This window comes from Hesperophylax consimilis, chromosome 16 (assembly GCF_061612785.1).
Source record: "Hesperophylax consimilis isolate HC1 chromosome 16, BYU_Hcon_1.0, whole genome shotgun sequence".
Lineage (NCBI taxonomy): Eukaryota > Metazoa > Arthropoda > Insecta > Trichoptera > Limnephilidae > Hesperophylax > Hesperophylax consimilis.
In genome coordinates, this window is record NC_142851.1 from 21,900,359 (window position 1) to 21,925,642 (window position 25,284).

The 25,284-nt window shown below is 33.2% G+C and overlaps 1 protein-coding gene across 1 annotated transcript in view; it reads right to left on the bottom strand.

Moving 5' to 3' along the window:
* Positions 1-25,284, bottom strand: part of side-IV (sidestep IV transmembrane protein) — a 919,468-nt gene that overhangs the window by 87,582 nt on the left and 806,602 nt on the right. The window contains exon 9 of the mRNA XM_089641040.1: positions 2,476-2,606. Coding sequence (XP_089497166.1) covers positions 2,476-2,606 — 131 coding nt within the window. The remainder of the gene's footprint in view (positions 1-2,475; positions 2,607-25,284) is intronic.

Genomic DNA, 25,284 nt, shown 5'->3' on the forward strand with positions numbered 1-25,284 from the left:
GCATTTTTAAACGTATGCTTATGTATATTGAGAACAAAAATTAAAATTTAATATACCTACTATCGTAAAGTTTCTTTAAAGAACCACATAACGGTAAAATAAAAATCGCTGTAGCGTAGCTTTAAGATCTCAGACAATAAATGCATGAACGAGAAGTACATAGAAACATTAGCATAGTAACACTAGAAATTCTTAGTATCATCCAGTTAAGAAACTAATTACCAGAAGCGAAACATTGCTTATTTATAAAAGAAACATATGACACAGAGAACTTTTAAGATTCACGAAATTTGAAGATTCAGAAACTTTTTCTTTTAACGTTCTTTGAAGATTATACCCATCAATGTAAAATATAATTGAAGAAGATAATACATATAATACATACATTAAAATCTTAACGAAACTTGAAATAAAACAAGGCACAGAAAAATAAAAAGATAACGGTCACAACTAGGAATCGAACCCAGGATCTTTTCAGGCGTTTTGAACCAATCGACTATTGAACCTATTTATTAAACGTCATATTTGTCGATATCTTTCGTCTTACAACTAATTTTACCCATATATTTGTCGCTACCTTTTCTAAATGATTAAGAAGTCATTAATGAAATTAATTTGTAACAAACCTATCTCGGATTGACATATCTGATTTTTATTAATATGAGATACCAATTAACTTTGTATAAATTTAAAAATCACGATACAAAGTTTTAATTTGCAATATATCTTTTAGGAGGTATTCTTGTATTCATATTTTGTGGAAATTGTATTCCAGAATAGCAGAGGTCTCTTTGCCATAAGCTGTTAACGCGGCCACTCATCGCCGTGGAGATTAGTTTTGCAGTTGTGTTTGTAGGAGAGGATGTCCGGTGGGAATGCCAAGGAGATTGTCAGGTCTCCGGCTTGTTGGCGGGGATTACTGGAGTAAGAGGTGGTGTTACAATATGGAAGACACTCACTACTACTATTCTTGGTAGATGCCACTGCTGTTCACTTTTGCTATACTTAGGTTAAGTCATCAATACATGGAGGTTTTTATATAAGGCATTATTTGATGGTAGAAAAAAATCGAATTTTACCGCTCAGATTACAATTTCGAGGCTTTAACATAAGGGTGTTTTTCGAATGTAGTTTTTTTTTTTAATTCAAATTTTTTTAATTTTTTTTATTTTAATGTGAATACCACACAACAGTCCCAACTGGGCTAGTGAGCCTATGGCATCCCCAGTTGGGTTATGTTGTGAGGCTGAAGGTATTAGAGAAGGAGGTGGTGAAGAGGAAAGTTGTGGAATATCTGGCTTCAAATCTGGTCACCAAACACGGCTAAGAGCCATTTCAAGCAACTTTTAGTTTCTGAATGGTGGTCTTACACCAAGGCGATACCGAGAATATCTTCTACTCTAGAACTTGCCGCAAGCATTCTTTATATTATTTTAAATTCATAAATTGTGATTAATCAAATAAAATTTACCTAACGACACCGGGATTGATCCCGCGACCTTCAAATTGCTATTCAAGAGCCTTATCCTCGATCACGGAGGCTGTCAATAATGCATAAAGTGCCAAATAAATGCCATTTTGCTTTTGGGTTTCTACACTAGGCCAAAGTTTTGAAAACCGTTTATTTTTTAGTTGGATTCGGAATTTAATAATAATTCATGCACAAGAGTACATTCGTCGGCCGTAACAGGGACACCCTAGTATTATGGGCACAGAAAACAAATCAAAATATCCATTTTACATGAACATAATACCCATAATGCAACACTCCCGACAACACACCTTACGTACATACATACCTGTTATTTTTTATTAGTAAGTGCATACAGGTGTTGAATAGGTACATTTGAATATATTTTTTAAATGTTATTTCCGATGGCAACCAGCACTTACAGACTTTTCAGCAGAACCGTAATAAATACATACAACCACCATAAACATCACGCCGTTTCTCAACAGTGGTAGGCAGAGAGAACGGACCGTCAAACAACTCGGTCTCGGCACACACTTCTTGCCTCATTCACATTCATACATCGTCTCACACATATTCTTTTATTATTCTGACTCTTGACATGGCCCGACTGAATTATCTGATTCACTTGATCGTGTCATGTCTTCGTCGGGCGTCCCCGACTTTTGCTACCGAATTATACTGTTGTATAGTTACTCAAGTTAATTAATTAAATAAGTAGGAAGATTTAAAGCACCTACTTGGAAATATTATGATTTCAGAGGAAATTTTGTTTTGATTTATTAAATGAGACAAATTTAGAAACACGTTTTTTTGGTCGTGAGGTCTACTGTTCACGGAAGAAATTTAGAAAATAAAATCATTACAGTTAGAATAATTTACATTTTATATGTATTTTAAGTGACTGCAGATCCCAAAAAATAAATTAAATGAATTCGAAGTCTTCCTCAGAACAAAAGCGCAAGATTCCCAGGAGTAAATAAGAATGAGAAGGTGTTACTTACATCGTGATACCAGGCGAGTCGGTACGCCTTGGGGTTGGCCCGAACATTACACTCGAAGTACACATCATCCCCTTCCTTGATGTCGTCCGGGTTGAGGGTTGAGCCCAGCTTCAGGGTAACCACAGGCATATCTGGAAGAGAGTTTTAAGATAACTTTTATCATAAAATAATATATTTTATGTACTTCGAGTAGTATTCATTTTTATAACAACATTTGCAAATAATATATTTTTGTAGAAAGTTTTTTGTCAGTGCTTTCTGGATATGACGCTTACACCCAACACAAAATATCTTTGATTTTTTTTCATTATCTCCACAAAAGCCCCGTGGAAAATAATTTAATAAGTTCAATTAACGTTTAATATTTTAAATTGATTTGAATAATTCTTCTTTTTTAATGTGAAACCGCAAGTTCAACTGCTCCCAACCGTCTGGAGCCAGTGAGACTATGGCATCCCCAATCGAGGTATGCTGTGAGACTGAAGGTAGTGGGGAGAGGAATGGTTATTCAGATCTGGTTACCAAACACGGCCAAAGCCATTTCAAGCAACGTTTCAATTTTGAATAGTGGTATTAGTTTCTTACACCAAGGCGATGCTGAGAGTATCTTCCACTCTGGAAACTGCCACAAATATACTATATATTATTTTATATATGAGTGAATTGTGAAATAACTCAAATTCATTTTAATGAATTAAAACCCCCGAACGCCGGTTTGCGAGTGGAGAGCTTTACCCCTCGACCACGGCCTCTGTTCTTAAGTTCAACTGCTCTATTTGCTGAAATCCTCACAAAACACCCTCCTTACAGAATCCCTCAATATGACGTAGACCTATGCGAGTGACCTTAAAAATATTCTGTTATATGTCAATTTGCCAGCAGAATTGAATTAAACTGAAAAGCTTGGCCAAGAACTTAGCAGCCTATAAAATTACGCAATAATTGGGGATGAGAAATTACAAAGGTACGGAAAATAAAATAAAATAAAATTAGAAATATAACGATTCAGGCAACTGAATTAAGGCGGAAATTTGGAATATTTTTACACGGCCCATAACCCGGGGTATGAAAAGTAGGATGTAGATATAATACAGAATAGTATTACAGACAGGGTTGGCGGATATACCGCGACATCTGGCGATACTATTTCACAATCGAATAAAAAGCAATGTGTTCGCAAAGAGCGTGCTCAATATTTGACCGAAGAAAAAACAGTTTCTATTAAAGTTTATGTGCTGTGACAAAAAAATATACAAACGTTATAATTCGGGGTTGGATAAAGGATCTCCCGCGATATTGCTAGGTTTGAGAAATGGCAAATTCGACCATTGTCCGTGGGACGTGGAACTTGTATCGAGTTGCCGGATAAATGGGAAAAAGTAAGATGGAAGGCGGAATTGCCGAATTGAAGCCCAATCTGTGGAAGAGAATTGTTACTTACGGATTGATCGACGAGGATTGAATAGAAACACTACATTGCGGCGTGTTTGTGTGGAAAAGAGATTCGAATAAAGTAGTTTACTTCTAAAGCAGTTTTGGTTATATACCGGACAGCTGCTATGTTGCAATATATCTAAAAATTAGGTTAGATTGAAGTGATCTCGTTATTTTTATAAAACAAGGATTTAAATAAAAAGGAAACGTAACTAAGTTTTATCCATATACACGTGTTTAGTACCTACCGGTTAGGAGGTGCTTAGGTAACTATTATCTGGAATAGTTTTGACAACCTAACCTAACGCAATAGGTAAATAGGTTCGTTACAGAGATGTGCTTTATTTCTAATAAATCCATTTCAAATGGAAATGCAAAATGCAAAATGGGTATTTTCCATTTTGCATTTTAAATGCTTTTCTAAAAACCATTTTGCATTTTGCATTTTAAATGCTTTTCTCAATGCATTTTCCATTTTAAATGCTTTTTTGCAACATTCTTCCTACTATCTCCACTCATTTTTTTTTCATAAGCCCAAATATCAGTCGGTCCTCAACCTCGCTATGAGAGGTAATTTACATTTGTCAAGTTGCTCCTTGGTAGGAGCCCTGGCAATTGAGTTACAAAAAATACTGAACATGGGGCCATGACGCTGTAATATAAAATGTTAGATAGCAGTTTCTATGTTTTTTACGTTGGCAATATTAGTCCCGCGCAAATTTTTTGTGGTTTCATTATCTGTAGTCGTGGTGTTTTTGGATTTACCATCAAGTAATATATTTATTCTACATTGATTTCCATTATTAAATGACAAAATTGTTTAAAAATTCTATAATTATTTTAATTGTTTGACCTGAGAAACCATTTTGCATTTTCAATGCATTTTGAAAATAGGTATTTTGCATTTTGCATTTGAAATGCTTTTCTAAAAACCATTTTGCATTTTGCATTTTCAAATGGAAAAGTTTTGACCCATTTCCATTTTGCATTTCAAATGGTTTTGGGTACCCATTTTGCACATCTCTGGTTCGTTAGCAATAAGGCCCAGTTGTTTCGCTGAAATTCACGTGTGACAAAGTCATAAAATGACTATTCAGCGCAATTTTTTTTGACAGTTGAGGAGTAATTACAAACAAGTATGCAGTGAAATGTTTATTGTTGTTATAGTCATACGATACTTTTTGCTTTATTGTTTCTTCATTTGGACATCTGGAACAGTTTTTTTGGCGTTAGGATTAAGTTAAATACTGTATTATTTTATATGTTAATGTTTTATACCTAATTATCAGTATGTTCGACTAGATAAGCAGTTCTTAGAAGGGAATGGCCGACACAGGTGTCGATGAGGCTCGCTATCCATCACATCGCCAGCCCTTAGGTAGCGCAAAGAGGAGGAAGGAACTTGAACAATGTCAAATTGGTACATGGAATATTAGAGGAGGAATGGAAAGAAAGATGAATGAATTGTGTGATACAGTGGTTAGAAAATGTTTGGACATACTTTGTGTAACATAGAGTATGAAAAAAGGGAGCGGTATCCAGCATCCAGACCAGATATGGAGAGGACTTGTCAGAGTGTTGCAGCGCCACTGTTTCCCAGAATGATTGAATATATGCTGCAGTATGAATGTGAAAGTCCAAGAATAATGTAGATCAGATTCAAAATCGGTTTGACAAGGGTGTTTCTGGTTGTTTGCTATGCTCCTGTTAATTCTGAAAGTGACGAAGAGAAAGATGATTTTTGTACTGGTATGAATGATGTAATGAGACTAAAAAGTATGAATCAAAGGATTAAAATGGCAGACGATTTGAATGGGTATTTAGGAATTAGATAAAAGGACGAATAACAACGGGAACAGAATACTTGAAGTATGTTTGGAGTGGAACCTGTTTGTATCGAATAATTTCTTCGATCATAAAGGTATCCACCAATATACGTGGGAAAGAGGAAATTAAAGGTCAATTATTGATTTTGAAGTACATAATTGACTCTTGGTTAAGAGCCGTTACCGAGGACACAAGAGTTTTTAGAGGGGCTGAGGTTGAAACTGACCACTTTCTGATAGTTTCGAGAATAAAACTATTTCGCGGTTGGCGCTCTAAATTGAAAACGGTATCAACTCCAACAAGAGTCAAAATAGAAAAACTGCAAAACGATAATATATAATTAAATAATGTGAGAAGTAAGTATGTGAATTGTGCAGAGATGAGATTGAATTAAAAGGAAATGGACCGTCTAAGTATATACGAAACATGAAACCACATAAAATTGAGTCTTTGTGAAACTGCTAGCGAGATGTGTGGAATAAGTACGCAAGGTAGGAAGAAAGGAGATGCATGGTAATGAGAAGAAAAAAGCAAATTATGTATGATAGCGGCCTGCAGTGCTTTCAGTAAAGAGAGGGATCGAGCGAAAGATGTGTATAAGGAATGCAAGGAAAGAGTAAGAGTTGGAGTGAAAGAACGAAAGGAACGCCTGGAAGACGAAGAGGGAATCAATATAACATTAAACTGTTTTGGAAGGAAGTCAAAAGGTCCCGGAGTGGTCCAGAAAACTTAAGTATGAAAGTGGTAAAATCGATAGAATCAAATGTTACCGAAATCAGCATGGATGAGATAACAAGATCTATTAAATGTATGAAGAATGGAAAGGCTGTCGGTTTCGACAATATTCATGCTGAATATTTTAAAGGAGATAGCCGTATAATTCTCACATGTTTGTGCAATCTCTTTAACCAATTTTTAAAGGAAGGTTACACGCCTTTAGATTGGACAAGGGCTGTGATCATGCCGTTATAAAAAGGTAAAGGGTCACGTATGGAATGTTGAAATCATAGGGCTATTAGCCTGCTAAGTTCAGTTGGCAAGCTGTATGGTAGAATTTTGTTTGAAAAGGTAAGAAAGGAAACAAAGGATCAAATATGGAATGTGCAAGGTGCTTTTATGAGTAGAAGGGGGTGCATGGACAAAATCTTCTCATTGCGTATGTTCACTGAGAAGTTTCTGGCAAAAAAAACAGAAACTTTTCTGTACCTTTGTAGATCTACAAAAAGCATACGACCGAATCGCATACAGGTAATTGCGTCTCTGTATGAGGAAAGTGTTGCATATGTTAGGGTGAACAGTGGTTTTACGGGTTGGTTTGATATCACAAATGGTATTAAACAAGGCTACGTAATGTCACCATGGTTGTTCAATCTATACATGGAGAATTGTATGCAAGAATTGAAAGAAGTAGGATTGGGCGTGAATTTGAGTAATCTGAGAGTATGTTGCCTGTTATATGCTGATGCGGTGCTGATTACTAACAGAATGGAAGATCTACAGTCTATCGTGTCTAGGATGAACGAAGTATGTATGAAGAATGAGTTAATGATGAATGTAAGTAAGTCAAAAATCATGGTGTTTGAAAGAGAAAATACGAAAACAGTGTGGAATATAGTTGTGAAAATATTTGGAGCAGGTGGATGAGTTTGTGTATTTAGGGAGTATGTTCACGAGAGATGGTAAGGCTGACAGAGATATTGAAAGAAAGGTAAATGCAGGTAACTGCGTTCAGTCCTCCATTAATGGAGGAATGGACGCAGTTGGCGCTAACAAAAAATTGTCCAAAGAAGCGAAGCTAGCAGTCCACAATGGAGTGCTGGTACCTACCATGATGTAAGGAAATGAAAGTAGACTAAATGCTGTAGAAATGAGATCCCTGAGGTGTATGTGTGGTAAAAACATGTACGATCATGTGAGAAATGTGGAGATCAACAAAGGTACGCTTAGATGGTTTGGGCATGTAGAGAAAATGAGCGAAAAAAGGAGTGTAAGGAGAATATACGATGCAAATGTGAATGGTGGCAGAAGTCGGGGACGACGAATGAAGACATGGCACGACCAAGTGAATTAGATTCTTGAGTCGGTCCATGTCAAGAGTCAGAGTAATAGAAGGGTATGTATGAATGTGAATGAGGCAAGAAGTGTGTGCCAAGAGGGAGTTGTTTGGCGGTCCGTCCTCTCTGCCTACCCCTGCGGGGAAACGGCGTGATGGTTACTTAGTTAGTTAGTTGAGGTTTCCGCTAAATGCCGATTCTAAGTCCGTTTCAGGCTTTGAACAAATTGTGATTAGTGGAAGAGGACAACTATCATGTTGTTAAGCTTGTCAGCTTATTTTAATTTGGTAGAAAGCTGAAAATCATCCAGAGACAACGTTCAACGGGGATCTTTTAAATGTAAAAAAACCAAATGGCGCCGAATAGCCATTTGATGTCAATGTTACATTTGAATTTCTGCGAAACAACTGATGTTGATAATTTTTTAAAACTCATTTCTTAAGAACAATAATAATAATAATAATAATAATAATATTTTATTCCAGGATGTGGGGAGGTTTGTGCAATCCCACACGTCCCATATAGATATACATTTTTTTTTGTACAATAGATATAATAAATTATCAAATAAGGAAAACTAAATACTTAGAAGATGAAATTAATCATCAGTATTGTTATCTTGTTGAGTGAAATGCGATGAGTTAAGATTTTAAACTATTTTAATGAAGATTCAGTATTAGTTTGCTGTGTTCCAGCAATGAATCATTGAGTGAAGTTAAGACATCTCATTTCCTTGTTCGCACACAAAAAAAAAACCGAAAATAATATTACAAAATTAATGTAAAAAAACCCGGGTATAGGTTATCAAAAAATAAACTGATGGAAAATGCCTCTTCTATAAAAAACTTGTCATTTGGCACAATAGTTGTTCTGTAGGGATCGATTACATTCGATTGCTCCAAATTACAATAGATTTAGAATAGTATCACAATTGACAAAAAAGCAACTCATATTCACGTTGATACCGCAGCACAGTGAAAAAGGCTCCGGTGGAAGTTGACAGGGAGGGGGTGGGCTGTAGGCTTTATCCCGGGTCGGAGCGGAAGGGGGTGAATTAAAATGCCCCTAATGAGGTTTGCTGATGTAATTACTGGAGAAAGCGGCGCTGTTCCACTACAACCCCACCCCACCTCTCCCGCACTCGGGTGGCTTGAATTAATGGAAATAGGTTGTTTAAATTGTACCAACTTTTGTTTTATGTACGAATCTAATAAAAAGCTTTTTATTGTGACAAATTCTAGCGCTTGATTAAAGTCAGCGAGTTCAAATGACGATTCATTTAATAGATATGCTTTTATTGGAAATGCTTTTTTTATAGTGTGGTGAATCTATAATATTATTACGCTAGTTAATAGTAATATTACATTATTTGACCGTCGAGCTATGACTGCTAAGGTTTTGGGTAAAACTATTACTTTCTGAACTCTCGAATCAAATTTAATGAATACTTAAAATCTTTACGAAACCAAAATTTCGAATTAAACGATATGTCATGAAGTGACATATTTTTCAATTTTATTAAGGAAGAATAAAATAAATGCAACTTTTGAATTACAATTAATAATTAAAATAAATGTAAATGGATTTTATTCAGATATAATCACCATCAATACTAAAACCTAAAAACAACTAGTTAAAAGTAATCCCTTTAATTAAATATAGTTGCAACAAACTAGTTGTTTACATGATAACAAAGAAAAAAATTAATAAATTTGCCTGTTAAATATTTGATTTCAGTAAAAGATTGATTACAGTTAAAATGTTCTCTTTGTTTAGATTCAATGTTAGCAAAATATATTGTTAAGCGAATCCTATCGAGAAAAACTGTTATCGGAAAACTGTTGCCAATTTGTTTCGAGAACCAATTTGTTAAAATATGACTTCAACGCTTTATCATTTCGCAAAATTTACAAAACTACGGCGTGATTAATGAAGAGACTATTCCAATTTACGGATCGTTAAACATTTACCAAGAGAACTAAAAGGACATCCATCGCAATCAGCCTAAAAACTAAGGAATCAATTAGTTTAGAATGAACCCGGCCATTTTTCCTATCCCGAAGATAAGAGCTGGGATTGATCGTTCATTAAGAGTGCTCTTATTGAGTCACATGCTACCTTATATCTGAGACACATCTCTCGAGAGAACTAAAACGTTTATCCTTAGAATAGTTTATCTGTAATTTATAGGCAATGGAGGCAGCTTTTATTCGAGCCAGTAATTCAGATGTCGCCAGGCACAAGAGCAAGGAGTGAAATAATTCAACACCAATCAGCCTAATCGAGGAGCTTTTGTTTGCCAAAACGGCGAAGATTGATGCTATTACCTTCCACCTAGCTCCGCTCTTGTTCTTGCCAAAGGCGTTCATTTCTCAGGCCTGGATAATCACAATCGATTGATGGCATCACAAATTATTATTAGTTTGCGTAGTGTTATAATGGGATGATGCCATTAACGGCGATCACGGTAATCCTTCAATCTTAGTTTATGATGTAAAAGAGAGAAAGTTGATGCAAAATTAGTAGATTTAAATTACGAGTGAGTAAGTGAACATCGCATTACTTTTTTTAAATACAGGATAATTTTTTCTGCGTTCATTAAGGAAAAAAAAACAAATATTAAGTCACAAGTCGTTATCAAACGGACCAGGTTACTATTAGAGAAATGAGGTGAAATGTTCCGCGAGCTCACAGGAACTATGCTAAACCGTTTCCGCTTTGTTGAAATACATTCGATTATATGTAAATAATATAATAATTCAATTTGGAAAGCGGGTTTGGGTACCGTTACCAAGGAAATTATTTATTGGATAATCGACACCTCTGCCATATGTCACCCAAGTTGCCATATGTCACTCAAGTTGCCATATGTCACCCAAGTCGTTCGCCTTGTTTGATGACCGCAGTTGGAGCAATGGATTCACTCCGTCAATCCTGGACACACTAACTCCAGAATTCCTACCCACCTCTCATATCTGTTTCCTTCCAGAACTTCCTCTCTTTTATTTCATTAAATAGACCCTCCAAACAGTATCTCGAAAGATGACATGGACCAAGAGTGAAATTATTTTCTTAGGACATCCTGCATGCAGCTAATGTAAAAAAAAACTGAAAAAGCATCAAAAACTCTCCGACGGAGTTTTCCGTCGTCTTGAAATATATACATACATCATTTTATGCCTAGAATTACTAGGCCAGTACATTTCATCAATTCCAACATGAGCTATGTATGTAATTTTTAGCTAAAAATTTTCCTTGAAAAGAGATAAAATGCCATACAAATTGTTAGTTACATTAGAAAGTAAACATTTTTCACTTATTTAATTATTATTAATTAATTGTCAAAAAGTGTTCATCAAAATCTAGTGTAATGAGAGGGGTGACGATTTCTCAAGAAACCCATGAAATTAAATTTATTTTAAAGATCTAAATTCATTTTAACTCTTTAGATAAAATTTGATAGTATCAAATATAGAATAGGTCCAAAGATTTACTTCACCGGCATTGCAAATATCTGTGGCGGATGCCACTAACTGCAAAGTTATCCATGTCAAGCTGGTTTTTATCATACATTATTTAAATAGTAATGAAACAAATTTAAAGCCATGCTATGTTTAATTACATAAAATCTTCCATTTTCCCTTTTTAAGCTCAGTGGAATAGCAATCTACCCAGGCGGTGACATCTTGCGGCACAAACACAAACCTTTTTATTTCACGTGTTCTAGAAAAGGGTCATTCCGCATGAACATTCCTAACCACAAAACTTGGCAGCATTTTACTGTAATTCGAGGATTTAATTGGGAAATGGCTTGCTCAATTTACACGAAAAGGCTGCAAAACCAAAAAGTTTCATTTAATAATTATTAATGAATCAATGATAGAACGTTGAATAAAACATTCTGCGAGTTAGATCTTAATCTTGGAAAAGAAAATAATGATAGCAAGATCATAATAGCAAAAGTATTATGATCTTGGAGTGCACATCCTCTGCCCTTATAATAGACTCTTGATGGAAGAGAAAGTTCAACAAAAAATATTTTTATAATAAATCAATCAAATGTAAAAGCCCGGCTGGGCGTAAAACCAAATAAAAAAATTAAACCAGAATAATAAAAAAAACCAAAAAGTCTAATATTCATTTTTGAAACGCTGAACTGCAACAATACCAAAATTTCAATGTCGTTAATATTTTTTTGGGTCTCAAATAATACGGTTAATTCGAGTAATCAACTAAAAATTAATTATAATCGATTATTTAATTAGCAGATTATTGTAATAATCGATCGTTACCCTGAAGATAAAAATACAAACTGAACAACTTTGTGAGGTGTTTTTACATCATTTTAAAAAAGACAATGAACTTTTTTAGAAAATTCCAAGGTGTAAGAGAGTTTTCAGGTAAACTGTTGAATTGTTTGTATGGAAAAAATGTTCCACGGTAAAAATAATTTTGTATGGAAAAATCAATGTTATTTCAAAATAAGTTCTCTTTGTTTCTTACTTCTGCCATCATGTGGAATCTCCTCCCGAAGTTGGTGCACTTTGCTCCTAGACACCCATTATACACGGTGTCCGGTAACTCGTAGTAAAAGCGAGAAACTAGTCAAACCCAAAATCCCTTTTTTTCGATCTGAGCATTGATATTTTAAATTTGTTTTTAACAACTGTAGGGTTAAAAACTATCTGAGCCAGGTTTACGCTTCGACGCATTTTAAAAGACATAAAATAGGTGAAATAAACTACTCAACAACCGATTTTTTTAAAATTCTTTAAAATTCAAACTTCAGAGTCGATTTACTTGAAAACGAAAGCTCAAATAAAAAAAATTTTACTCCCCGAAATCGATTCCAAATTTGATGTAGATTTACCAGTTTTCCAATTATAGTAAGAGTTTCCGGAAACTTTATATATCGGTTACACCAATGGCTCTCGCAAATAACCACTAATGGTAATAATAAGGTTTTGAATCCAGTATGGTTGTGTGAGGTAAGCATCGTGCAATACGCAACCCCCCACATGAAAATACAATACATTTAAATACAGTAAAAACATTTTTTTGTGAAGTAATGAAATTCTATTTTTACGTTTCTTGCAAAGTCCGCCACCACCCCAAGCGAAACCAGCTACCCCACATTCATTTGCATAAACTTACCACACTTTACATACAGTTTCCTCGTCCTTACTGTATTATATGTACCAATCGTACAAACTTCAACATATATGGTTACCAGTACCACTAACACACCTTCCTTCCTTAGATACACTTCCCAATACATACACCTGTCTACGGTCCAGACATAAATCACCAGAAAACGCTCAGTTTCAGGTTTTTATGTGAAGTGTGTTTTTTTAAGGATGTTCCCTCTTCGCAGGAAGCAACTATTCTCCGTTTTCCCAGGGATTTTTTACAATTCATTCCTTTGTGCGAACTCTACCACTTAATTCAATACTCCGCCCTTATCATAAAGTTTAATACATTTTTAACAAAATCACGCCCATTCACTTCACTTTCAAAATGAAAACGACTGAACGGAGATATTTAAATACCGTCTGCGTTCGAGGAACTCTTAGAGATTTTTTTTGTGAAACCAAAGGAGTCAACTTATCAGAGAGAACTTTGACCGAATGAGAAAACAACAAATGTTTTAACCTTTACCTAAAGTTCAGATTTTATGGGCAATTTTTCATACAAAATTATAGGTAGGTGATTTTTTTAATTTTTTTATTTGGTACAATATTTTTTTACATTTCAAAGTTTTCCAGTAATGTTGGCCTCGCTGGGTGGCTTGCCCGTGCTGAGGCCTTCATTTTATAATATGAAAATATAATCTAAATGCAATCTACAATATAAGATAAAATAATACATTTAATATATAATCTTGTGTGTTTGTGAGTGATGTGGGTTTATATTGGTTTTGTGTGTTACGTGTAGGTTTTATTTTTATTTTATGCTATGACATTTTGGTAATATTGTCTTTTTTGTTCTTTAATCCATTTTGTAATTTTGTGTGTGAATTTATTTTTATTTTTCTCAATTTTAATTTCAATTTTTACACTGTTGAAAGCTTTTATAGCATGGTATTAGTAATGTCTTTGTCCAAAGCTTGAATTTATTGTCGGAGTTTTTATGTTTTCTATGTACGCTTGTCTAACTGGTCTGTTAGTGTTATTTTGTGTATGTTGAAATGTATTTTTTTGTCAAAAATGTTGTTTAGTAGTGTTTTAACGTATAATTGGGCGTATATCTAGTACGTCACAGGTGTTGAATATTTGGTCTGTATCAGTCAGTCTATGTTTTTTTTTAGTACTACCTTTAAGATCGTTTTCTGTGCGGTTTCTATGTAATCGATAGCCGAGTTTGTTGCTCCTCCCCAAGCAATAATTCCATATTCTATTATTGATTGGCAGAGTGCAAAATATATTGTCTTCAATTGTTTTAGTTTATATATGTTTCTTATGTTTAGGAAAATGTGTATTGTTTTGAGAAGTTTATTTGTGATTTGTTTGATGTGAGGTATAATAATATTAATATTAATACAACATGTCCATTATTTAATGGATAGTTGATAAATCGTTATTGAATTTTCCTAACCTTAACTAATATCGGAAAACATAATTACAAATACATACATTTCTTTGCAGAGGAGTATCAATTTACTGGGTTAAATACAAATTTTCTGTTAGGAAGTATTAGTTATGCAATTAAATATGGATTCTTAGTTGGGTGGGGCGGACGAGTTATTAATAAACAATGTCAGCCTAGGCACGGCCATGTATTATTTTATTAAGTACTTGTCTCATTACCGTCAGGTAATTTCATGTAACCAAACTAAAGGTGTAATGAGGTCTTAGTAATTCACCTACGTAATTAGATATAGAATTGTTCGAGAGAAAAACCGACGTTTGACGTCGGTTGACCTTCCATTTCCAGTACTTCAATGAAAAAATATATGTCATTCAGTTTCACTATTTAATGTCTGTCTACAATCTATGGCCAAGCGAAAAACCAAGTTAAAGCAGGAATGAAATGTAACGGAAATGAAAAGGTAGAAAACGCACCAGTAATATTGTGACAGTTAACGGTTACCATAACGGTTCCCCGCTGGTCACTGCTTCGTGGGTAGGTGCGATGGAATATTAACATTTATATTTGTTTGCGAGCAGGTCTGAGTCACTCCACATCTTTTACATTTTGCTAATTGCATTTTCCGCCACGCAAATCCTTCTTTTCACCTCTGTATGACAGACCCCTGCACCACTTATAGACGAGACTTTGTTAACCGTTTTCGAGAATTCCTTCTTAAAAAATGTGTTTTCGTTTTCGAACATCAATCGTTTTATTTTCGAGTTGTTGATCAATACATCAATATGTCCTTACTAATTTCTCCTTAGGATGAGAGAGCTTGTTATAGTATTTACTACTCATTGAAGTTCTTCAAATCAGCATTAGTTTGTATCTTCCTAGATTGGATAGATCTATTTTGAATTTCGAATTATGCAAACAATCACTATATAACTTGTCCGTCTACAATTAGACGACCAAATTACATACGTAAGTGTGGATAGATACATACGACATATGTGACCGTGTGGGCAAGTAGTTCCTGTGGAAATGACAGTGGTCATACCCACGGCAAACTAAACTCCACAATTAGTATTCACCATTCCCTTCATCTGTTACCTGCCAGAGTCCAATTTGCTGACTGTACGGATAAACACGCTGACTGTACGGATAAATGTAAACCACCAGTAACATAAACAAACACTGCCTGAATTTGTGCTGATATTTTTTAAACGCTTTAAACAAAAAAAACGGTTACTGGGTTTTACCAGTGAGTATTTTGCTAGGTGGTTTGACATAACGCATGATTTTGAGGCTGCATGTCGAAAATTGGAATAGAGGAACAATGTATTGATACATTCAAATAATATCCATCCATGCATTAAAAAAAAATGAACAAAATACAAAACGTCAAAGTTTTGCTTGCTTACCCAATACTGATTTTTTTTTAATTTATTTTGTACGACCATATTGTAGTGAATTATGTTATTTAAGTAAATGGAAACTCCTTTTGGTGCCACATTATAAATTGAATAAAAAAAGCAAAAACTGTATTTCATCACTACACCTGAACTTGTATGTATGTTTTATCATCGTTGTATAATAAATTTCAATAGATATAAATGGTACCACGGTAGATGTAATAATTATACATACATCCTTATATTTAACTTAAATTTTTGTATTTGTAACAGATCTATACATTTTTTTCATTCTTTAGATCAATTTTATTATGCTCTGTTAAACATCCAATTGAGCGTAATAAAGGTTTGTTAATTACAAACGTCCTTTAAAAAAATGATTTTTTTTTGGAATAACTTAATCAGTAAAACCTCAAATTGTAATATTTAATTATTTGAAGACAATATTAGCGATTCATAAACGAAAATTTGAAACAGAAAAATCAGAAAAAGATACGGTCACATCTAGGACTTGAACTCAGGACAATTAATAGATGTCGCACATTAAAATAAAAATAAGATATATTTATCTACTACACTGTCTAGAATTTTAAAGATAGCAGCCAATAAAAATGTGCGGTGAGAAAATGAAGACAATGTTAGTAGTTCATATACAGTTAAATATGACCGAAGGAGATAGGGTCCCATTAGCTCAGTTGCTAGAGCGGTGCCCTGGCAAGGCAAGGTCCTGGGTTAAAGTCCCTAGGTTCGTTTTGGAATCGCTAATATAGTCTTCAAAAATTAAATATTAAAAAAAATTACTTCAACTACGTTATTATATTACCATAATTCTTTAGTAATTCCTCCCTACTACTTGACATTTGGGAGCAAACAAAACTCAATTACACAACTTTCGATACATCATTATATCTTTCATGCTTCTTCATGCGCAACCTTTATCGCTGTATAAATTTAGCTATGTTCTGTAAAACACCCAATTTGTCGTTATAAAGATTAAATAATAATAATGTCGTTATAAAGGTTAAATCAAATTCAAACATGCTTTACAAAAAACTGACCATATTTATTTTAATCAATATCAACAAAGTTTTTACACACAATATGTATTAACGGGTGAAAAAAGAGGAATGGGGTGGTTTTCAAAATCTAAGATAACATCTAGATACTCTTATTATTTCATCAGAGAGAGAGGGAGAGAGAGGAAATATCTGGCTGTTTAGATCTAGTCACCTAACATAGTTGAGGCTTTTTCAAGAAATGACGTTCTTCACAGGGTAAAACTATTTGAAGTTTCTGTCGGGAGTTTGTAGGTTTCATTTCCGCTACAGCGCAAAAATATGTGAATACGTTTATTTTCGTGTCATGGTCGCCGCCCGCTGCCAGTTCGGGTTCGTGATGTTGATTGCTAAGTTTGGCCTTTACAAAAAGATTTTACAGCTTTCATAAGACGCTTTGTAATCTATCTAAAAATTTGTGGTAAAAAATAATGAACCGATTCTTTTCTGATGGGCTTTAGCGGAAAAGGTTTTGAATCTGCCACTCATAAAAAGTTTTTTTACATATCCCAAGATAGAATTTTGTTGTTCAAACTAACTGCAGAAAATTTCAGAAAAAAACAGCGTTTTTTATGCAATTTTTATATATATATATGCAAATATTTTTATGCAAACATATAAATTTTTTTTTTTTTATATGTTTATAAAACACCAAAAGTTTTCTCAACTAAATTTTGTTGTACTTTCGGGTGGTAAGAATCAACAGCATTTGTTGATTAAACCTTGAACCTAGTAAAATGTTTGCCTGTATCGCTTTTTTGTAAAAAACTTGTTTAGTTTCCGTTTTATAAGGGTACGCCTCCAAATGATGTTTCTAAAAACAGTGGAGTTTTGACGTTTTAACAGTAATCGTTCGGATTTTTGGTTGATATATTAAAATGTTTTACGTACGTATTGTTATACATATTTTCTTTATCCATAGTACAAAATACGAAAAGCTTTTGCAACAATCTTTCGATTGTCTGTTTTGAATCAGCTGCCCGAAATTATGCAAGGATTTAAAAGTGTTTTCTTCAATTTGTATTTCAAAATTATAAAAATTGAAAGTATTTGGCGTTGGAGATGTAAAAGTTCCACCTGCGGCGCCTTTTTTGCGTTTAAATTTTTTCTGACAAAAATACGGTGTTAGAAAATATAAACAGATTTGCGACACCATCGACTGTAATATAACCATTTTACCTTGTCAAGCTGTTGTATACCTTCTGCAGCCCGCGAGCAAAATTTAAAATTAATAAATCTGTCTTCCGCTAAAAAATGTTGATCATCACTGATTTAGTGGATGACTAAATGCCAAAGACATAACGAAAAAGTTGTCAAACGAAGCATGGGTTTTATTATTCTACAATCAAATGAAAGGTCTGTGGCAACACAAACATTATTTTTTTTTTGTTTAAAAATGTACTATGCATATTTTTTTGTATTATAAAATGGAGGCCTCTGCACGGATAAACCACCCAGTGAGGCCAACATTACTAAATTGTACTAAGAAATATAAAATATTGTGCCATAAAAATGCGTGTAAAATAATGTGCGGGAGAATTACAACGTAATAGATCCGAAATTAGAGTGAAATCCTTGTAACAAGTTTAAGAATGAACTTCAGTTTTTGGATACGTAGAGTGGATATACAAAGAAAAACGTCTCAGGAGAATGTATTATAATATGTAAATAGATAGTTTGTTTTCTAATGGCATAGCGCTTGAGTAACCAAAAAACTATATTCTATTCATCTCCCTATGAAATTCATAAGTTTACAGCTTTGAAGCGACAACTCAGCCTTAAAAAGTCGGTTATGTCAATTTGTCGCTAAGTAAATTGGGTGTTTTGTCCCAAATTCTCGTTCAGAATATTATAATAAAAAGCTCTCTGGCACACTCTTATCCCAGCCGTTCCGACTATGGCCAACTTCGCTTAACCTCTTTACAAGGCTTTTATAGTTTTCTCATTAAACTTTCAGCGCCGCACTTGTTTGTCGACCTAATAATAATAAATCCAGATTTCAGGACACAAAGGAAATTCCTTTATGCACGAGTATGGCACCTGCTATGTTTGAATATTAAATGGACAGAGGCAAACACGATTTGAAATTCAATTGTGACAAGAGGATGTAATTGCATTTAATTTTAAGCTTACATTATTTCTTCTACTGAATCTACGATACATTTACAAGTCAGAGTTAAACAAACATTAATATTAGTTAGATCATCTCGCTCTACAGTATTCGTATTCAATAGAGAATCGTTAACATACCTACAGTATTTAACACGGTTTTATAAAAAATATTCCAAGGATATGCTACTTTATATGAAACCTGACAATAAAATTATTCAAAATTACGTATGAAGTCGGTTAAAATACTACATAATTTAACCGTATTGCTGCGAAAGAAGCAATATCGGGATATGTATTAATCATTAGAGTGTCTTTCTTTTGAAATTATGCTTTTGTTTAATAATGCAGCAATTTCACGTTGCAGTTATTTATAACGTCATTATCATGAATCCATTTAAAAAATGGGGGAAATGTTTATTTGAATATATAATATTTAAATTTTCATTTCGTCATTTTTTCCAATCATAAAGGACATGGATATTAAAAAATCATTTTCGCATAAATGTAAGCTACTTCATTTGTACGTTTATATACTATTTCAATATTTCATATCAGCACCTTTTCACACATATTTACTATTGATAAAATACGTATAAGAGTTGTTTATTGATGTATATTGATGAAAAAATTTTCAATGTAATAATAAATATCTGGGGTTTTCAATGAGGCTACATAAAATATCGCTACCTTTATCAACGTTATCAGAGTGGAAGATACTCTCAGAATCACCCTGGTGCAAGACCACTATTCAACATTGAAACGTTGCTTGAAATGGCTTTGGTCGTGTTTGGTGGCCAGATCTGAATAGCCAGGTAGTTCCCCAAATTACTCTTCCCATATCTTTTCCCTCTCCACTAATGTCAGCCTCACAACGTACCCCAATTGGGGATGCCATAGTCTCACTGGCTCTCAATATTTTATGTAAAACGGTTTGAAAATTTGATAAAACGTTTTTCAACTATAATATCAGCGGCGAGCACCAGATTTTATTTTTTTAGACGATGAATTAGTGACTTCCCGAGGGATCCCTGCAGAAAAAATTGAAAGCTAACTAATACGTTCATCACAAAAAATTAAATAAACCCCACGGAAAGTTCAATTTTCTAGGCCTGCTAGTGCAAATTTAACCTCAGGTTTGTCCAATACACCAGGGCCACGCGTCGCATATTTTTGTGCACGACTGCTTCACTTACGTCGTTAAGATTCTGGCTTTATTTTAGGGTACTGTCGCGTCTTAAGCAATACATTTTATGTTTTGGCTGACAAAGTAACTATCAAAATTAATTAACTTATTAAAGATAATGCTTTATACCATTATGAAAAACACACACAATCTAAGGAAATAGCTATTAGATACTGAGGATTTATATTGATGCACTACTGAAGACCTTGTTTTCCTAATTGGAATTCACATTATAGGGAAATGGAAAATCGTTATAAATGTATATTAAAAACATAGAAGTACTTGTTGATTATATTCATTTGTTCATATTAAATTCTTTTGTGCTTGTTATATGAGGCTTATAATGCTTATTATATATTTATATTTATACAATTCTGTAATTTAACCAACTTGTCATTTATTGTTAATTTATCATTAACATTATACATACCTACATACTGTTTTACCATTGTACCATGTTATTGCAAAAATGTTGTCATTATGTACCTACTGACAAACTACATAAGTAGTTTAGCAGGTTTGAATTTTAATAAATAAATAAAAAATAAAAAAAGTCAAGGAAATTCATAGAATAATCATTTTACACGAAATGATTTGATGTATTTTTATGGATTAAAACTACTTAATATTGTATTTTTTTTGAGTTTATCATTTTAAATGTTTTTTAATGGAATTTTATAAAAAATATGGACCTGTTCTTTATATAACTGTGCTGTTCCAATGATCAAAGGAAATATGATTAAAAATGAGCCGCTTCAATGGCTCTGTATACAAAAGGAAATTTCAAAAGAAATTATAGACCGTTTTATTTAATATATATACATGTTTAAAGTTTTCACCGTTGTGTGCTTTTCTATGCTGCCATATATTATTACTTTTGTGAATGTACTATATTTATTTTTAAAGAAATAATTTAAAATATTTTTATTTAATTTTAATAAGGTAGTCGAGAATGTACCCTTAATATAAGAAAAACTAAATACATAACATTTTTAATGAACTCAAAAAGCCAACCAGTAAAATCACTTGAACTTTAATTTCAAGAACGGCATAGAAATAATGTTTAATGTCAATGCCCAATTATAGAAAAATCACTAAGCATATAATATATTATTTGAATAGTAGTTGATGAGAACCTTAGATGGGACCTAAAACTTATATTTCTTTAAAAATCTTAGAAATGTGGTAAATAAAAAGGAAATGAAAAATCTATTACGCTTTATGTCTTTCTCTTATTGAATATGGAATTATCGGATGAAGATTTGCTGTCTCTAAGTATATACATACCCTGAACACAATTCAAAAAGGAATCATACAGACAACACTGAAAGTACCCATAAGAACGCCTTTGATTAAAAATTTTTATAGTTTTCATATTCAAAATGTACAACAAACATATGCTATTGAAACTATTCAAAAATACTGAATCCTCTACAAAACCGCGTAGTCATTACACTAAATCAAATCACAATGACATAAAAAACATTCCAAGTCATGAAACCACATTCGGATAAAGAAATAATATTTATTTTATAATATATAATATACTCATAAACATCCTTCCCCCAGATATAAAGCGAATAGAAAATTTTAACTAACTAACTAGCCATCACGCCGTTTCCCCGCAGGGGTAGGCAGAGAGGACGGACCGCCAAACAACTCGGTCTTGGCGCAAACTCCTTACCTCATTCACATTCATACATCGTCACATACATACTCTTCTATTATTCTGACTCTTGATATGGCCCGACTCAAGTATCTGATTCACTTGGTCGTGCCATGTCTTCCTTCTTCCACTTCTGCTACAATTCACATTTGAATCGTATTCTCCTTACTCTCTTTTCTTCAATCATTCGCTCTACATGCCCAAACCATCTAAGCGTCCTTTTCTTGATCTTACTGGATCTCAACATTTCTCACACGATCATACATGGTTTTACCACACATACCCCTCAGGGATCTCATTTCTACAGCATTCAGTCTATTTTCATCCTTTCTCTGCCAGTTCCAAGCAGGGTATGTACCAGCACTCCATTGTGGACTGCTAACTTCGCTTCTTTGGACGATTTTCAGAAAATTTTAATGATTATAAATCAAGAATAAGAATCTGGCTGAAAAAGATTAATAAAAAAATACTAAAAACGACATAGAAAACAAATTAGACAGAAATTAATAACTTTAGTCCGCCTCAGCACACGTCACCCTAGTGAGGAGGACTAAGAAATACAATTTACTGTACATATATTCACTATCATATTTTATATGTACAATGGTTAATTAAATAGTCGCTATAAAAAAAACTTTCGCTTTGAATCTTAGCTGTATCTGATAGTATTAATACCCTTGCGTCTGGACGATGTAGGCACTCTGATTGGTCGAATTCAAATAATATGTTTCGGTTAAATTCCGCTAACTTGAAAATTAAAACCCAATTTCATACTAAAATAGGATAACCAGATTTCTTCAAAAGCATCGTTTCTGCTCATATAATTTTTAGATAATATCGAAGAAAATATGTTTTAGAAAGTTTACAATCCATTGGATTAATTACATTACAGTAAAAATTATCCACAATTACGTTTTATATATTTGACGTCTGTTAAGAATCAAACATTCCAAGGTTCCTTAAAAATGTCAATCCCTCCTTTACCGGCCGCTGGAGTAGTTTCGCTATTGGCCGACAGAGCGCATAAGAGCGATATACAAATACGTACAATTTCATTTATTCAAACAACGGTAATTATTTACGTGAAACTACCGTTTTAATACGCATTTAAAAATAAAACAAACATTTGATTCATCTTAATGACAATAAACAACAACTCTTTGCATGTACAATTTTGAAAAATATTGATATTTAATATTATTTACGTAAATAATAATTTCGCACTACTTGACAGAACATCGACATGAAGTTAACAATACGCGGAAGTATAGGCACTGCCAACCCAATAAAATAACATGAAAGACAATCGGAAGATAGAAACGCTTCGTTGATTGTAAAATTAGCCAACAAATCTCTAATCTGACATGTACTAATATGTATAATAAAACAACCATTTTGCCAGGTATATAATATATATTAAGGTATTATTCGGAATCGCTGGACAAGGATAATACGAAAGATTTTTAAATAAAACCTTCGGATTTACCTTAATTAATATAAAAGGAATCTGAATGCATTTGGGAATTTTTTAATTTTTAATTACGTAAAATTAAAATTCGCTTTCATTGTATTGGATGACAACCGGAATAATTCTATTAATGATATTTTCTTTTTTTGGTATTCCTGATATGAGTGACTAGAATTTTTACTACTTACTCTATGCAAATACTAGGTAGGTGGTACTATTTTAGCCAAGCTCGAAAAATAAAATAAAGGTATTTTGGTTTCTTTTACAAGTAAAGAAATATTTAAAAAAAGGTTATTATAGGTTAAGCTAGGTTAGGTTGGGTTATGCTACGTTAGGTTAGGTTAGGTTGGATTAGTATAGTTCAAGTTAGTTTATAGGTTAGGTTAGATTAAGTTGGATTATTATAGGTTAGGATAAGTCAGGTTATGTTAGGTTAGGTAAGGTTAGTTTGGGTTATTATGGGTTAGCTTAGGATTGGTTCGGTTAGGTTAGGTTAGATTGGATTATTATAGGTTAGGTTAGGTTGGATTATTATAGGTGAGGTTAGGACATAGGTTAGGTTGGATTATTATAGGTTAGGCTGGATTATTATAGGTATAGGTGAGGTTAAATAAAATAATAATGATAATAATAGCCAAATAAATCATTTGTGCTTTTTAAGTAGGCACTGTTTTACAGGAATATTGTATTACATTATATTTTTTTTAATTAACGTTTTTCAATTGTCTCTATCCGCTCATTTCCATTCCATTGTCATCCGACAAAAGAAAATGTTATCAACAGAAATTATTCAGGCTGTCATCCCGTACAGCGAAAGCGAATTCTCATTTTACGGAATTAAAAATTAAAAAGCTAAAATTATACTTTCCCAAATGCTGTTCGATTACTTTTATAGTAATTAAGGTAAATCAGAAGGTATTACCTATATTAATTTACCTTTAGCCATTTAGGCAATTATTCGGGAAAGGTAAAATTTTACCCGAACAACTGTCATTCTTACTATGCCTAAACTCCTTCCTGTTCCGTGTTTTAAAAATATATACTCACCCTCTCTCTGTGAATGACCTAATATCTACCTATTAAATGTAACTGTTGTTAGTATCACTTAAACTGGGCGAAGCCCAACCAAGTGCCGCCCGAAGGGCCTAACAGAAAATAACCCGCGGAGCGGGTTTTTAACTGCTAGTTATTATAATTTCCTTGGAAACATAATACAATTACATTTCCTATTGAGGTTAAATTATTAAACGTCATATATTAATAAAAGTTCTTATTGAACACAAGCGTTCTAATTTAAGGAAAAAATTGAGGTAGAATAAAAATTTCAAATGTGAGCCTTTCTCGTAACAATAGTACCTACTCGCTTTAATGACTTTGTACAACTTTGTGTTTTATTTACATATTTATTTATCAGGTACTATTTTATATGCCCGTGGGGCTTGTACATATGGTTTTATTTTTTTTTAAATGGTCAGTTATAAACAACGGTTTAAAATGGTTTACAAACGGATAAAATTTAAAAATAATAATTTAATACATTAAAATAATATTTTCATACGAACGATTTGTCCAGGCATGTTTTAAATACCGAATTTATCGTATTAAAAGTTGTTTGAATATTCGTTTGATAAACTATGTACGCCAGGGATTGGCGAATTTGATATATAATATTTTTTTATGAACCATGACAATGAAACAGGTCCTTATTCCTTATACCTAGTGTGTCGAGTAGGTACTATAATATAATAATAGTCATAGTAAGTGAAGCAGAAATCATGTAAAAGTAAAATTTCATATTTAAATTATATAGAACTCATGCGTAAGAATAAATAGTATCGTGCTAAGTTTAATTTTATTTTTATTATTGTGGAGGTATGTTATGTATGAAAACTGAATATGTAGTATGTTTTTATTTACTTTGAAATAATAAGACTTCAAAGTAGTTGCTTAAATACCTATCCACTTAATTATAAACCACTTAAGAGATTTTCAATTAGTAAATTAATAATAAATAATAACACAACA